General features: G+C 42.9%; 1 protein-coding gene across 1 annotated transcript in view; it reads right to left on the reverse strand.

Moving 5' to 3' along the window:
• Positions 1-526: 526 nt before the first annotated feature.
• Positions 527-14,006, reverse strand: part of SV2C (synaptic vesicle glycoprotein 2C) — a 95,480-nt gene continuing 82,000 nt past the window's right edge. Inside the window, exon 12 of the mRNA XM_086770534.1 lies at positions 527-710. Coding sequence (XP_086626660.1) covers positions 527-710 — 184 coding nt within the window. The remainder of the gene's footprint in view (positions 711-14,006) is intronic.

Consider the following 14,006-nt stretch of genomic DNA (forward strand, 5'->3'; position numbering starts at 1 on the left):
GCACCGTCACAAGTCTTTACCATCTAAGCACAGCTGCAGAAGGTCAGTACTGATGCAGTCTGTAGAGTTTCCCAATTAATGCTGTGTGCATTTATAAATGTCATATTGACACTCTCTGCAGCAATACTGTTAAGTAATTGACTTGCAAGTCTGTACTGTTACAAAAGCTCACAATGCCATGGCCAAATTTAGCACGTATTTTTAAATAAAATGACTGCTTGCATTTTAAATATCTAATTATTAGTATGGTTTTTACCTTCCTGGACATGTCACTGGAAGTGTTTTAAGAGGTAGCTTTTGAAGTTCAGTGTTTTTTAATAGCAATGTATGCAAGCAAACAAAAGTGAAATTTAAAACTTTCACACAGAGATTTCTAAATCTCTGCCACTCCAAAGTATCTTTTGAGTTCAATTTCTGACATCTGAGCACGCTACTAAGTGTTGAGAATCTGAAGCCTTTGCACCATCAGTCAGGAGAATCAACATTTATATGAAGGAGAAAATAAATAGTAAATGGCTTTTTCCAGTTACATCAACACCTGGGTTCTTGTGTCAGGAAGCCGAAGTCCTACGAGACCTCCACATACTAGAACAGTAGAAGCAAGGAGAATAGGGATTGCTCTGGTGATACCAACAAGGGAACCAAATATTAAGTTTCCAAGTACAGCCGCTGCTTTGCATAGTGCGTTCAAAAAGCCAAAGCCTGTTGCCCTAGAAGAGAAAACAGAAGAAAGTTAAAAAATGGGTGAAAGAGTAAAGCCTTTGAGACAAATCCTGAGTGGGAATAAATCAGTATCATCCTGATATCTTAAACAGAATTTATGCCAACAAGAATTCTGTGTTTGTCTTTATAATAGGAAATTAAAGCTCAATAGCTACAGCATTTTATTGAGGCAAATGCACTCTGCTCAAGAACCAAAACGTGAAATGAATGACCGAATAGGTAACTTTACACCTCTACAGTAGAACACAGGACTTGCAAATGGAAATTCAGTAATACTTTAAGTGCTGGATTGGGAGATAGGAAGTGGGAAATCTTTTGAGAGATATTTGGTGACTGGGGGAAGAAGTCACCAGAATAAAATTATTATAATCTTGTGGTACTGAATGGAACTGGATTTCTTAGGGGTGGTATATATGTTCAGCTAGTGCTTTTTCAAAACGCTAATGAGATCTTATAGTATTTGACAGCATTTGACATTCATAAAAATGAATGTTTGTCTTTTAGAGCCCTTTTTTTTTGGTGCAGAAGGGATATCTGGGAAACTTTGGAAAAAAAGGGAAAGGAAATAGATTCCAACAGAAAGTATGACCTGGGCAACTCAGAGGGGCTTTTGCATTGCAGTGGTGTGATTTTAGTAGTCTGGATTAAGTATTTTAGATATTTGGTACCCATGCATAGATGTGATTTGCAAACTGCTATCATTTTAATAAATTGTGTTTTGACATGACTGTATGATTCATAGTTGCAGGAAAACCTTGTCCAACTGAAAGTATCTTAACAAAAATAGCTATACCATAGTAGAATCTCTAACATCTCTTCAATTTCTTAGAAGTGAAAGAGAGAAGGACTATGCAGAGCTCACACTGTGCTCACTGGGATAAAAAATAAGAGTCAGGAGGATAGAAACTTATTTTCTGAACAAAATGTTTCTTTCTTGTTAATATGAAATACTGCCAGTAGAAGGAAAAAGCCTCCAGTCTGAACAGCAGGGATTAACAGAAATGCTAATAGTCTGAGTGACTTAAAAGAGCCCAGTTTATTCTACTGAGATGCATGTGAAGGAAATGAAGAAGTCTTGTGCTCAGATGTTGCCTGAATTCCTAGGAAGGAAGTTTGAGAACCTTCTACTGGAGCGCCTAAAGAGCAGCCCAGAGAAACAACTTGAAGTAAGCAGACTTGATCCCAGCTGGGAGCAAGGATATAAACTCTCAACGTTCTTCACAGAACTATTTTATTTATTTATTTGGTAATAGCAAACCATGGTATCAAGGGAGAAGAGATCGTCTCCCTGAAGAAACTGATGGACGTGGCCACAGCCCAGAGTATCAATGGTTCATCTCTTCTGCCCTTCTGCAAATTTGGCTGCTGGATCTCAGTAGTGTTGATCAATCAGACCTTCCAGTGTCTTACATCCAAGTTTCATACTGCAGGAGAGATAAAAGCTTCTGTCTAGTATAGCTGCCCAGGATATAAGAGGTTTCAGCACTATCCATGCCCTGACCATCTGACATGCTGTGCTTCAGAATTGTACCACTCCTATTACATTGAAGACCTGCACCAACAGAATGATGAAGGTAGGTCTAGATCCTTTCAGTATATTTCTAAATCACTTTAGTTTGCTCAAAGAAGTGGAACTGTAGTTAACCCCACAGAGTCAACTCCAGTATCTGAACAGGATTCATAAATGTGCTAACTTGAAGTAATGGTACTTTGACTGTCAAATTCTTAAATCAGTTAAAAGGATGTTTGCAGAACAGGATTAAGAAAAGGAATAGACTAGTTAATATACATGCAAAAAGGTTTGGTTTTTTTTTTTCTGTTAATGTTAAATAATAATTTGTCCATGGTTGCAGACCAAAATCAAATCTCTTTTCTGATATTACTTCCATAATGTTTTAAGTAGAGTTGATACTTATTGTTCCAGTGTCAGCTCTGTGTATTATATGTCTTTTGTGACTCCAGGACAGGACAGAAGTTAGTCTCTTCCGCTGGGTGATTATAACCATAATAAACTCATGATTGGTTTGGCTATATATCTCTTGCAATTGACAGCAGTGTTGGTCTCTTTAAAATATCTGAGACTTAGCAAAGTAATTATTATTTTGCCTGAATTAATCATAGGTCCTCTTAACACAAAATAGGGCATCCATATCCATCTAGCTATCACATGATAATAAGTATCAGCGATATCTAAAGAAGGAGAGACAGGTCATTCTGATGGCAGAGAGGAAACTACCTAGAAATACTGTTAAAAATACAAGAGGAGACTCAGATATGCCTTCTGAATGTTCAAAGCCCTTACTTGCTCTTTCTTTCTAAATTTGATTAAACTTGCAGTACTTTTAGATAATAATTACTGTCAAAAAAAGCTAAACGTGCACATCCTGGAGATAACTGTCTATAAAGTGACATATTCTGCTGTCTGGTGGTGCAAACCAGTGAGGACTGCCTGAGAGCACAATGCTGAAAGCAGATAAGGGAACTTCGGAAGTGTTTCTTGTGAAGCTTTCTGACACGGAAATGTTTGTAGCAGCTCCTTGAAAATGCCTTCCTCAGAGGAGAAATGGGAAAGTTAAAGCTTTCCTCCAAGAAAGACTTTTGGAGGTATCAGTCCAAAAGAGAAGTGGGAGGTGCACTAAAGGAAGCAGTGAAGAGCAACCTTACTCGAGTAATCTTTCAAAGCCTACAAGAAGAAGATAAAATCTCTACCACAGAAGCATCTGCACTACAAGGGTGGATAAAGCGGAGCACAGAAGAATATCTCGAGGAAGGTGACCAGGATGGGGAGAAGGTCCTGAGAGGGAAGAAGCTCCAGACTGACGCATCTTCTAGGGTGAATGAAAGTGGAGTTAGGAAGGAGGAGCGTGAAGAGGAAAGACTGGTAAAATAGACTTTTTTTGCAAACAGGTGGGAAGAAGTTAAAAACAGCACAGTCAGCCTGGAAAACAGAGTTTATGTGATAGGATAATAACAAGCTGCAGTTATTTTGAACAAGGCAGGGGAAGAAGGAGGGAAGAGTCAGAACTGTTCTAATCTTGGCCTTCTTTACGCACAGAAAGTGTTTCTAAAGTTATGGTGGTGACTGGTTATAATGTGATTTTTTCAGCTGCCAATACTGATGTAAAACCAAATTTGCCCCCAAGTAACAATAACAGGAAAAAACCTGTTCACGTAGAGATAATAGACACTCATCAACAGCCTCAGTATAGTCAGAGAGATACTAGAACTCCCCAAAGAATGCACAGATCTAGCTAAAGCAAGTTATGGATAGATACAGGCAGGAAATCTTTGGAAAGGCAATAGCATGAAACATATGGGGATGCTTTACTTATATTCAGTATTGTTTTATATTGCCTTATAAAGATAAGCTCTTTCACAGATGCTACTTGCTTATATCAACTAGTTGTAACAGGAGTCTGAATATAAATTTTGGAGCAATTTGGACCATTTATTTTCATATGCTGGCCTCTACAGGTAGCACATTCAAGACTGCCACTGTGATTTAGATCTATTATAGGTCATATACTAAAGATTACGTTATTAAGGTTGAAAGTAATTTTGTAATACAGTATCTCTTACATCTGAGCAAAATTAAGGTAATTTGTTGGCACTGAAAAACCAGTTCTGCTTTGTAAAATGGACTTCTTTTTTTTTTTTTTTTTCAATTGTAAGGGGTCATTATTAGTCTAATCCTATTAATTTTATCAAATTATAAACAAAGAAAAGTAAGACAAAGTAAGCCCATTTTATTGCCCTGGGCTGTCCTGATGATACAAAATGAACAATGCAGTAGCAGTTCAATCTTTTCATCTTTAAGCAGTTTTCAGGCATGTCCTTTTGACTAAAATATGCACATCATTGGCGAGAACAGTAAGATTTTTACAGGCTTAGGTAAAATGTTGTTGCAACCTGTACCAGAAAAGCATTGTCACTGTTCAACCTTCTGCCTTCATATCTTTCAGTTTAAAAGGCACAAGGCAGGCACAAATACAGGCTGGGCGGAGAATGGATTGAGAGCAGCCCTGAGGAGAGGGACTTGGGAGTGCTGGTGGATGAGAAGCTTAACATGAGCAGGCAATGTGCCCTCGCGGCCCAGAAGGCCAGCCGCATCCTGGGCTACATCAAGAGAAGCGTGGCCAGCAGGTCGAGGGAGGTGATTCTCCCCCTCTACTCTGCCCTGGTGAGACCCCACCTGGAGTACTGTGTCCAGTTCTGGAGCCCCCAAAACAAGAAGGACATGGACGAGTTGGAGAAGGTCCAGAGGAGGGCCACGAAGATGATAAAAGGGCTGGAGCACCTAATAGCCAGAACAAAGTCATTAAGCAAACTGTTGAGCTCTAGGGATAGCAAATTCAGACTTGTTGGTTTTTAAAAGTCTTTCTTAGAACAGTGTTTGTGATTCAAATCAGCTAAAATCTGTATTAATTCATGCCTTTGTAATTAATTCTACTAGATCCATTGAGTAAAAATAGTCAGGAAATAAATATGCTGTGATTCACATAGGTATACAAGCGTACCCTTCTCTTGCAGCCCCAGCACAGTCTCTGCTACAGTGTTTCAGGAAAGTGCTAGAGCGTATAGCAAGTCTGCAAATGATCAAAGATATGTGATGTGTCATCTCAGCATCATGAATGAATTAAGTGAAAAAATCTAAAGGCATAAGACCATTCCTATATACACCAATTTCTGTTGTTGATCATTTACCGGGCAAAGCACTGGCACAAAAATGTTTTTTTTTTTGACTCCATGAGCAATCCTTGTTACTGGTCAGGTGGGTTCAGTAGCAAGAATCCCTTTTCCAGCTAGAGAATGTCATTAAGTTGTTCAGGCACACCAGTAGGATAATGCTGGTGAATCATTTTGGGATTGCCTTAAAAAAAGATTACAGATTTTACTATTGATAAGAGAGTAACGCAGAAGTTCCATAAAAGTGTTAGGTCTGAGAGAAATCTGGATGTTAAGGAAAAGGAATTTTACCCAATTTATTTTACTTCTGTTGCTGAGAAAGCTGCGAAGAAAAACACTTAGTTTCCTTCCACCCAAGCGCCTCATAAAAATGGCAAGAGTCCAAGCAGTTAAAAATAGAGGGATTACCCAAGCCTTTAGATTAAAAGAGCTTGTTTCCTGGTTGCCACATATGCTGTTTCTTAGATCAGGTACTTATATTCCTGCATAAAATATTTCAGGCCTACTTTTCCATTACTGAGAGTCAAGGCACCTAAAAACTTTGTTGTCCTGCAGTGAGTGCTATTGAACATGTAGCACAAGTATATAATAACTTTCTTGCCAGAGCTAGTGCTGAGCCTATCCAGCAAGTTACAAAAAAACTCTGAATATCATTTTGCGGATGTTGATAATATGCAAAGGCTATTAAAACCGAGCTTCTGAATAGGCTATGGACAATTTTCTAACGTCCAGACATTTTAAGATATTTTTAAAAATTAGTACAAAGATGCATATCATAGCCTGGCCAATTTTAGCACTCATTGTGCAAGTAAAACTGTGGAATTTGCCTTCTTGCCTTGGACTACTGCCCAATGCATTGCCTAGGTTTGCACGCAGATGGAGCATCCGAGGCGGGAGGCTGCGGAGCAGACCTCCGGCTGCAGGCAGTGCCTGGACCCTACTCTCAGGGCAGGGGCAGGCGGCAGCCCTGACTGCAGAAGGTGTGCCCAGGTGGAGGAGCTCCTGCAGCAGGTGGCTGAGCTGCAGGAGGCAGTCAGGAGGCCGTGGGACATCAGGGAGGCGGAGAGGGAGCTGGATACTTGGTTCCAGGCACAGTCTGCACTGGAACCGCAGCACCCAGTGAACCAATCAAAAACCCCCCCACTGACACACGAGGTAAGCAAGCAGGCAGAAGATGGCAATGAATGGAAAGTTGCAAGGGCAAGGCGCAGCAGGAGGAAGAAGCAGCTTCCCCAGAACCCTGAGGTGCCCCTGCAGAACCGCCTTGCCGCTCTGCAGACTGAAGAAGTAAGACCCAGCACCTCAAGGGAGGCACTGGAGCTATGCAAGGTAGCCTGACTGGCTCGCGTGATAACTAGCGCTACCAAGAAAAAGAGACGCGTGGTAGTAGTGGGTGACTCCCTCCTGAGAGGTACAGAGGCACCCATCTGCCGACCCGATGCACTCTCTCGGGAGGTGTGCTGTCTCCCAGGGGTTCGTATCAGGGATGTCGCCGAGAGAATACCTAGCCTCATACGGCCCAGACTATTATCCACTACTGGTGTTTCATGTGGGTGCCAGTGATACAGCCGGCAGCAGCCTGAGAAACATCAAAAGGGATTTCAGGGCCCTGGGTACAACAGTCAAAGGCTTTGGGGCGCAGGTGGTCTTCTCATCAATCCTCCCGGTCTTCTCATCAATCCTCCCGGTCGAAGGGCAGGGACATATCTGACAGGTTAACTCGTGGCTCAGGGAGTGGTGCTACAGCCAGGGCTTTGGGTATCTAGACCATGGGGCGTGCTTTGAGAAGCCCAGGCTGCTAGGGGCGGATGGCGTGCACCTAACCGAGAAGGGGAAGAGTGTGCTTGGACAAAGGCTTGCCAGACTCCTCCGGAGGGCTTTAAAGTAGTGTTGCTGGGGTAGGGGGAGCACAGTTCGGCCCACTGCTGTCAGCATGGCGCCAGCACCAGGACCGAGGGCCCAGAAGCTGAGGAAGGATCGCAGGTAAGTGCAAATGAACTTAAACTGCGGTCCAACAGAACTCCTGTCGCTCCAGCCAGCAAGTTGGCTTTGTCGGGGGCCCAGCTGAAGTGTCTCTATACCAATGCACGCAGCATGGGGAAGAGCTGGAGATGCGTGCACATGAGCAGGGCTATGACCTTGTTGGCATCATGGAGATGTGGTGGGATGACTCGTACAACTGGAGCGTAAACTTGGAAGGGTATAGGCTTTTTAGAAAGGACAGGAAGGGAAGATGAGGAGGGGGGGTGTCACTCTCTACGTCAGCAACTGGCTGGAGTGTGTGGAGCTCTGCCTGGGGATGGAGGAGGAGCTGACAGAGAGCTTATGGGTCAAGATTAGAGGACAGTGATGGACAGGGGGCGTTACGGTGGGGGTCTGTTACAGGCCACCTGGCCAGGAGGACAGAGCGGATGAGGCGCTCTATAGCCAGATAGGAGCAGCCTCACGGTCACAAGCCCTGGTCCTCACGGGGGACTTCAACCACCCTGACATCTGTTGGAAAGACAACACGGCAGGGCACAGGCAGTCCAGGAGGTTCCTGGAATGCGTGGATGACAACTTCCTCCTGCAGGCGATAGAGGAGCTGACAAGGAGGGGTGCCATGCTCGACCTTGTGCTCACCAACAGGGAGGGACGGGTGGGGGATGTGAAACTAAAGGACAGCCTTGGCTGTAGTGACGACGACACGGTGGAGTACAAGATCCACGGGGCAGCGAGGAAACTACACAGCAAGCTCTCAGCCCTAGACTTCAGAAAGGCAGACTTTGGCCTCTTCAGGGACCTGATGGGCAAAGTGCCATGGGAGGCAGCCCTGGAGGGAAGAGGGGCCCAGGAAAGTTGGTCCACATTCAAGGAGCACCTCCTCCAAGCTCAGCAGAGGCGCATCCCGATGAACAACAAGTTGGGCAAAAAGGCCAGGAGGCCTGCGTGGATGAGCAAGGAGCTCCTGGACCAACTGAAAGTGAAAAAGGAAGCCTATAGAGGGTGGAATCGGAGACAGGTAGCCTGGGAGGACTACAAAGAGGCTGTGTGAGTGGCCAGGGATCAGGTGAAGAAGGCTAAAGCCCTGATGGAATTGAATCTGGCCAGGGATATAAAAAGCAACAAGAAAAGCTTCTATAGGTATGTAGGGGACCAAAGAAAGTCCAAGGAGAATGTAGGCCCCCTCCGGAAAGGAACTGGTGTCCTGGTTACCCAGGACATGGAGAAGGCTGAGGTACTCAAAGACTTTTTTTGCCTCAGTCTTCACCAGTAAGGGCTCTTGTCTCACCACCCAAGCTGTGGAAGGCACAAACAGGGACTGCGAGGATGAAGAACCTTATGTTCCACTGTACTCAAAGAGCACGTTCGGGATCATCTGAGGAACTTAAAGGTGCACAAGTCCATGGGACCTGATGAGATCCATCCGCAGGTCCTGAGGGAACTGGCGGATGAAGTTGCCAAGCCACTGGCCATTGTATTTGAGGAGTCGTGGCGGTCTGGTGAGGTCCCTGATGACTGGAAGTGAGGGAACATAACCCCTATTTTTAAAAAGGGGAACAAAGAGGACCCAGGCAACTACAGGCCGATCAGCCTCACCTCTGTGCCTGGCAAGGTCATGGAGCAGATTCTCCCGGAAACCATGCTAAGGCACATGGAGAGCAAGGAGGTGGTTGGTGACAGCCAACATGGCTTCACAAAGGGCAGATCATGCCTGACCAATTTGGTGGCCTTCTATGACGGGGTGACAACATCGGTGGACAAGGGACGAGCAACGGTTATCATCTACCTGGACTTGTGCACAGCTTTTGACACCGTCCCGCACGACATCCTTCCCTCTAAACTAGGGAGGCATCGGTTTGATGGACGGACAACTCGGTGGATAAGGAGTTGGCTGGATGGCCGCACTCAGAGAGTGGTGGTCAACGGCTCAATGTCCATGTGGAGACCAGTCACAAGTGGCGTCCCTCAGGGGTCTGTGTTGGGCCTGGCCCTGGTCAACATCTTTGTTGGCAACATGGACAGTGGGATAGAGTGCACCCTCAGCAAGTTCGCCGATGACACCAAGCTGTGTGGTGCCGTTAACACGCTGGAAGGGAGGGATGCCATCCAGAGGGACCTTGACAGGCTGGAGAGGTGGGCCCGTGCCATCCTCATGAAATTCAATCAGGCCAAGTGCAAGGTCCTGCACCTGGGTCGTGGCAACCCCAGGCACAAACACAGGCTGGGCAAAGAATGGATTGAGAACAGCCCTGAGGAGAAGGACTTGGGAGTGCTGGTGGATGAGAAGCTTAACATGAGCCAGCAATGTGCTCTTGTGGCCCAGAAGGCCAACTGCATCGTGGGCTGCATCAAGAGGAGCATGGCCAGCAGGTCGAAGGAGGTGATTCTCCCCCTCTACTCTGGTGAGACCCCACCTGGAGTACTGTGTCTAGTTCTGGAGCCCCCAACATAAGAAGGACATGGACGAGTTGGAGAAGGTCCAGAGGAGGGCCACGAAGATGATAAGAGGGCTGGAGCACTTTTCCTATGAGGACAGGCTGAGAGAGCTGGGGCTGTTCAGCCTGGAGAAGAGGAGGCTCTGGGGAGACCTGATAGCGGTCTTCCAGTACCTCAAGGGGGCCTACAAGAAAGATGGGGAGAGGTTGTTCAGTAGGGCCTGTTGCAATAGGATGAGGGGTAATGGTTTTAAAATAGAGGGAGGTAGATTTAGACTGGATATTAGGAAAAAAAAATTTTACAATGTGAGTTGTAGAACACTGGAACAGGTTGCCCAGAGAGGTGGTAGATGCCCCATCCCTGGAAACGTTCAGGGCCATGTTGGATGAGGCTCTGAGCAACCTGATCTAGTCGGGGATGTCCCTGCTCCTTGCAGGGGGGTTGGACTAGATGACCTTTGAAGGTCCCTTCCAACTCTAACCATTCTATGATTCTATGATTCTATGTCATGCCTTAAAAACATTAACATGAAATTTCAGCAAAATGCAGTTGAACCACATCCACAGGATGGCAGCAGAAAATAGCTGTCAGGAAGTATACTGTGAATTGATGACTGCTGTTATGACTCAAAAGAATAGACAACTTCTCTTCTGTCAGTCATGACAATACAAAGTTGGACTTAAGATACCCTGTGAATAAGGTTTATTACTCCAGGGATAGATTCTCAAGGCTTAAGAAGAAGAGAAAAAGATAAATACAATGAACTGAAGACAGGCAACTTATTTCTTTATTATGGCCAAACCCTTATGAGCTTATTTCAGAGGTATTAAAAAAAGGCAAAACAGGATGACTTCATTTTATAGCACACCTTGAATGCTAAATATTCCTGGCCAAGATTCAAACCCAGATGTCTGGCAGCTGTAGTAAAACTGATGAATTGTTGGTTATCTGATGTAATCTGACCTTGATTTGCTTTGTGGAAGATGATCTGTTTCTTTTCCACTTTCTGTTTAGGTTGAGGTTATTTGTTGTATCCACTCATTGACAAGAGTCTTGGCTTATAATGTTGGTGCTTCCCAAGTTAGTTCAAAATAAGATATTATTTGTGTGAAAGTAATGATTGCATAAAAACCTCCTAAATATTACTTCTTCAGAGAATTTTAACTCTCTCCCATTCACACTTATATTACAAGTAGAGCTAGGAAACTGTGCAATGTTATTGCAAGACCCTTGGGCACACACATTACAACACAAGCCATAATTACCTCATCACACAATATTTTTTTTCCGCATCACTCTGCCAATTCACAAAACAAAGAGAGCTTGAGGGTAAAACATAAAGGTACTGAAGAAAACTTGGTTTCCCACATCTGCTGCAGAAGTTGAGGGGTGCACTGTGAATAAGGTCAGGGATTTCAAGATAAGAAAGCAGTCTCATGGTTAAGGTAGTTCAATGCTGTCAGGAGAAAAGATACAATCCCTACCCCTGCCACAGAATTCGTATATGATGCTTAAAGCTAGCTAAATAGTTATTAAATATGCATTTCACATTTTCTAGGTACTCAGTTTAGCACCTTCAAGTTTGTTTTGCTGAAGTACGGAGCACTTATAGCTGCAGTGGAAGTTACACTTTCAGCCCATTCCCTCTTCTAAAATGCTCGGTAACTGAGACTGTTGGTACAACAGGTGTCAAATCAGGCATATAAAGTCATTTTTAACAATATCTTTTTCCTCTGTGACTGAATTTCTACATCATCTCCTTTCAAAGTAGTATTTGGAAAACATGGAAAGTTTATGAAGAAGTAGGGAAGGAATCTAAGAGCACCCAAAAACGTTCACAAGACATTTAATAACTCTCTGAGCAGAGCTTCCAGAGCTATGGAACAGTTTGGTCTGGCCTTCAAGAGGGTCATGACCAACCAAAGACCTTTCAGAACCTGCTAACTAGTTCAGAATAGCACAAGCCGTTAAGAAGATAAGGCAAAAGACAAGATGAAAGATGAGGCAAAAGATGAGTTAATACAAGCTTTTCACATTGTGGAGCTGTGTTAATTTACTTGCTTATTGGAAATCAGCTAGTTTATAGCTAGTCATCATGAGTGTTCTTTAAAATCTGTCTATTGAAAAGTAAAAAAAAAAAAGATATTATCAAGTGATTATTCATTATCACCATGTGTGTCATCTGGAAGACAGAAACCTACCCATGACTAGCATTAGTAACATATCTTCACCTTTTAACACAACTTCATCATCTACCTGAGAACCATTTGAAATCTATACAGCCTCTAACACCTCCTATTTTAGCAGCTGTGCAAATCAACTGAAATTTTATAAAGAACATTCAGGTAAAAGCTATGGTAAAATGGTGTAAAATTTGAAAGTACTCATCAAGAATGTAGGACAAACTACTTGACCTCCAATCTTGGCTTTAGTAAATGAAAATATAAATAGGTAGATAAGTGTGAATGCATACTAAATCCAAATCTGTTAAGATTTTGAAGCCACCTTAACTCTGCCCTGTGGACAGCTGATGAAGAGGAAACTGAAATGTGTGCCATGTATCGTATACCCTGCACATTTCCAAATTGCTCACCACACCCTTATCTGGCAAAAAGCCAGTACGATCCCTAAATAACCTGGCGTACAATTTATGAAACACCTTTTGTATTATGCTGCACAACACTGGCAAAGCCCCAGTGGTTTGGCAACTGGCTGGTCTCCAAGAAGAGTTGTGCAGGAGGAAATAGAGGGGCTGCCCAGCCTAGTCTCTTGTGCATGGTAGCATGAACTGGCCTCTTTTCACATGCTTTTCTTCCAGCCCAACCTCTAGCTGCACTTCGCTGCTTGTTTGTGATCGTTTCACTGATCAGGAGTAAGAAAAAAGTATGTATTGGAATAGCAAAATAATGACAGAATGAGCAAAGTTGTTACACCTAAATCACTTTTTGAGGGGAAACTTGAAGCCAGTTTCAGGACCAGATTCACTCTGGATGTAGCTTTTAAGTGAAAGAGGGTATAATTTTCAGTAGGAAGGACCTCATATGCAAAACTATATCAGGCAGCTTCATGTACCATATATGCCTGGAAAGGCTGTTCAGCCCAACAGCTACTTGTAGAAGCTTAATATTCCTGGCAAACTATGGCAAGTTGTGCCAGCCTATGGAGATCAGAGGAGTCTTAAAAGGAAAGACAAGACCATCAGAGGTAGGCAACAGTGGTTGTTAAACTGTAGCTAGTCTGGACAAAAAAAAAATAAAAAATCAGAGAACAATTTAAGTCCCTGCAGGTATTAATTTTCTAATAGTTCTATGAAACACGAAGAAGATTTGCCCCAGTCTAAAAAAAAAAAAAGAAAAACCAAACATGTCTAGGAAGTGAGTTCTAGAATTGCTTGTTTCCTCATAATCCAGCTGACAAAAACTGGCAGTGATGGTTCCACTACTTTTGGAACTTTTTGAAAAAAATCTCATCTACAGTATACATCAGCAATGTCTTTCCTGGCAGAGGCAGATTTGGCCTATCAGCCCTTTTATTGGTAATACAGAGTGACAAGTTTTCTACTCGAGCTGTTGCATAAAACCCCAACCACTCAATCGCAAGTAAATTTCTGAGGTGGAATTCCAGACAGCTATTATAGCACATATAAGCTTTTTAAAAAAAAAGAAAAAGAAGAAATAATTTGCTACAATCCTAAAGCTATCAGAAACTATTAAAAACAACTATTAGCTATAAATGCAGATGCCCTAGAACAGCTATCAGTTATATTCTTTTTATCATTCCTAGTACTGATTATTTTTTGCTTCCATTAACATAAATGGCTTTTCCAATTATTTCTCTTTACTTCATTTTAAGAAAGTATTTGTAGCTGCTACATTCAGGAATATAAAAAATATAGCTATTTCTAAGAGGATATTTATTAGAATTATATCATAGAGTTTGGATGATAGAATAATTCTTGCGGGAAAAGCAATTGCCTGAGGTGTAATAAAACCAGTACTATTTATTATTAAACCTTAATGCTTTGGATTGATTAGTAGCCTAGTATGGTTATTCAATACAACCACAACAACAGACATCAATTTATTGTGAGAAGAAGTATATATTTTTAAAATACCAGTGAAGAGAAAATAGATAAGTCAGTCCACAATTGTCCTCTCCTTATGGGCAATACTAAAGCC

This window comes from Chlamydotis macqueenii, chromosome Z (assembly GCF_036417535.1).
Source record: "Chlamydotis macqueenii isolate bChlMac1 chromosome Z, bChlMac1.mat, whole genome shotgun sequence".
Classification (NCBI taxonomy): domain Eukaryota; kingdom Metazoa; phylum Chordata; class Aves; order Otidiformes; family Otididae; genus Chlamydotis; species Chlamydotis macqueenii.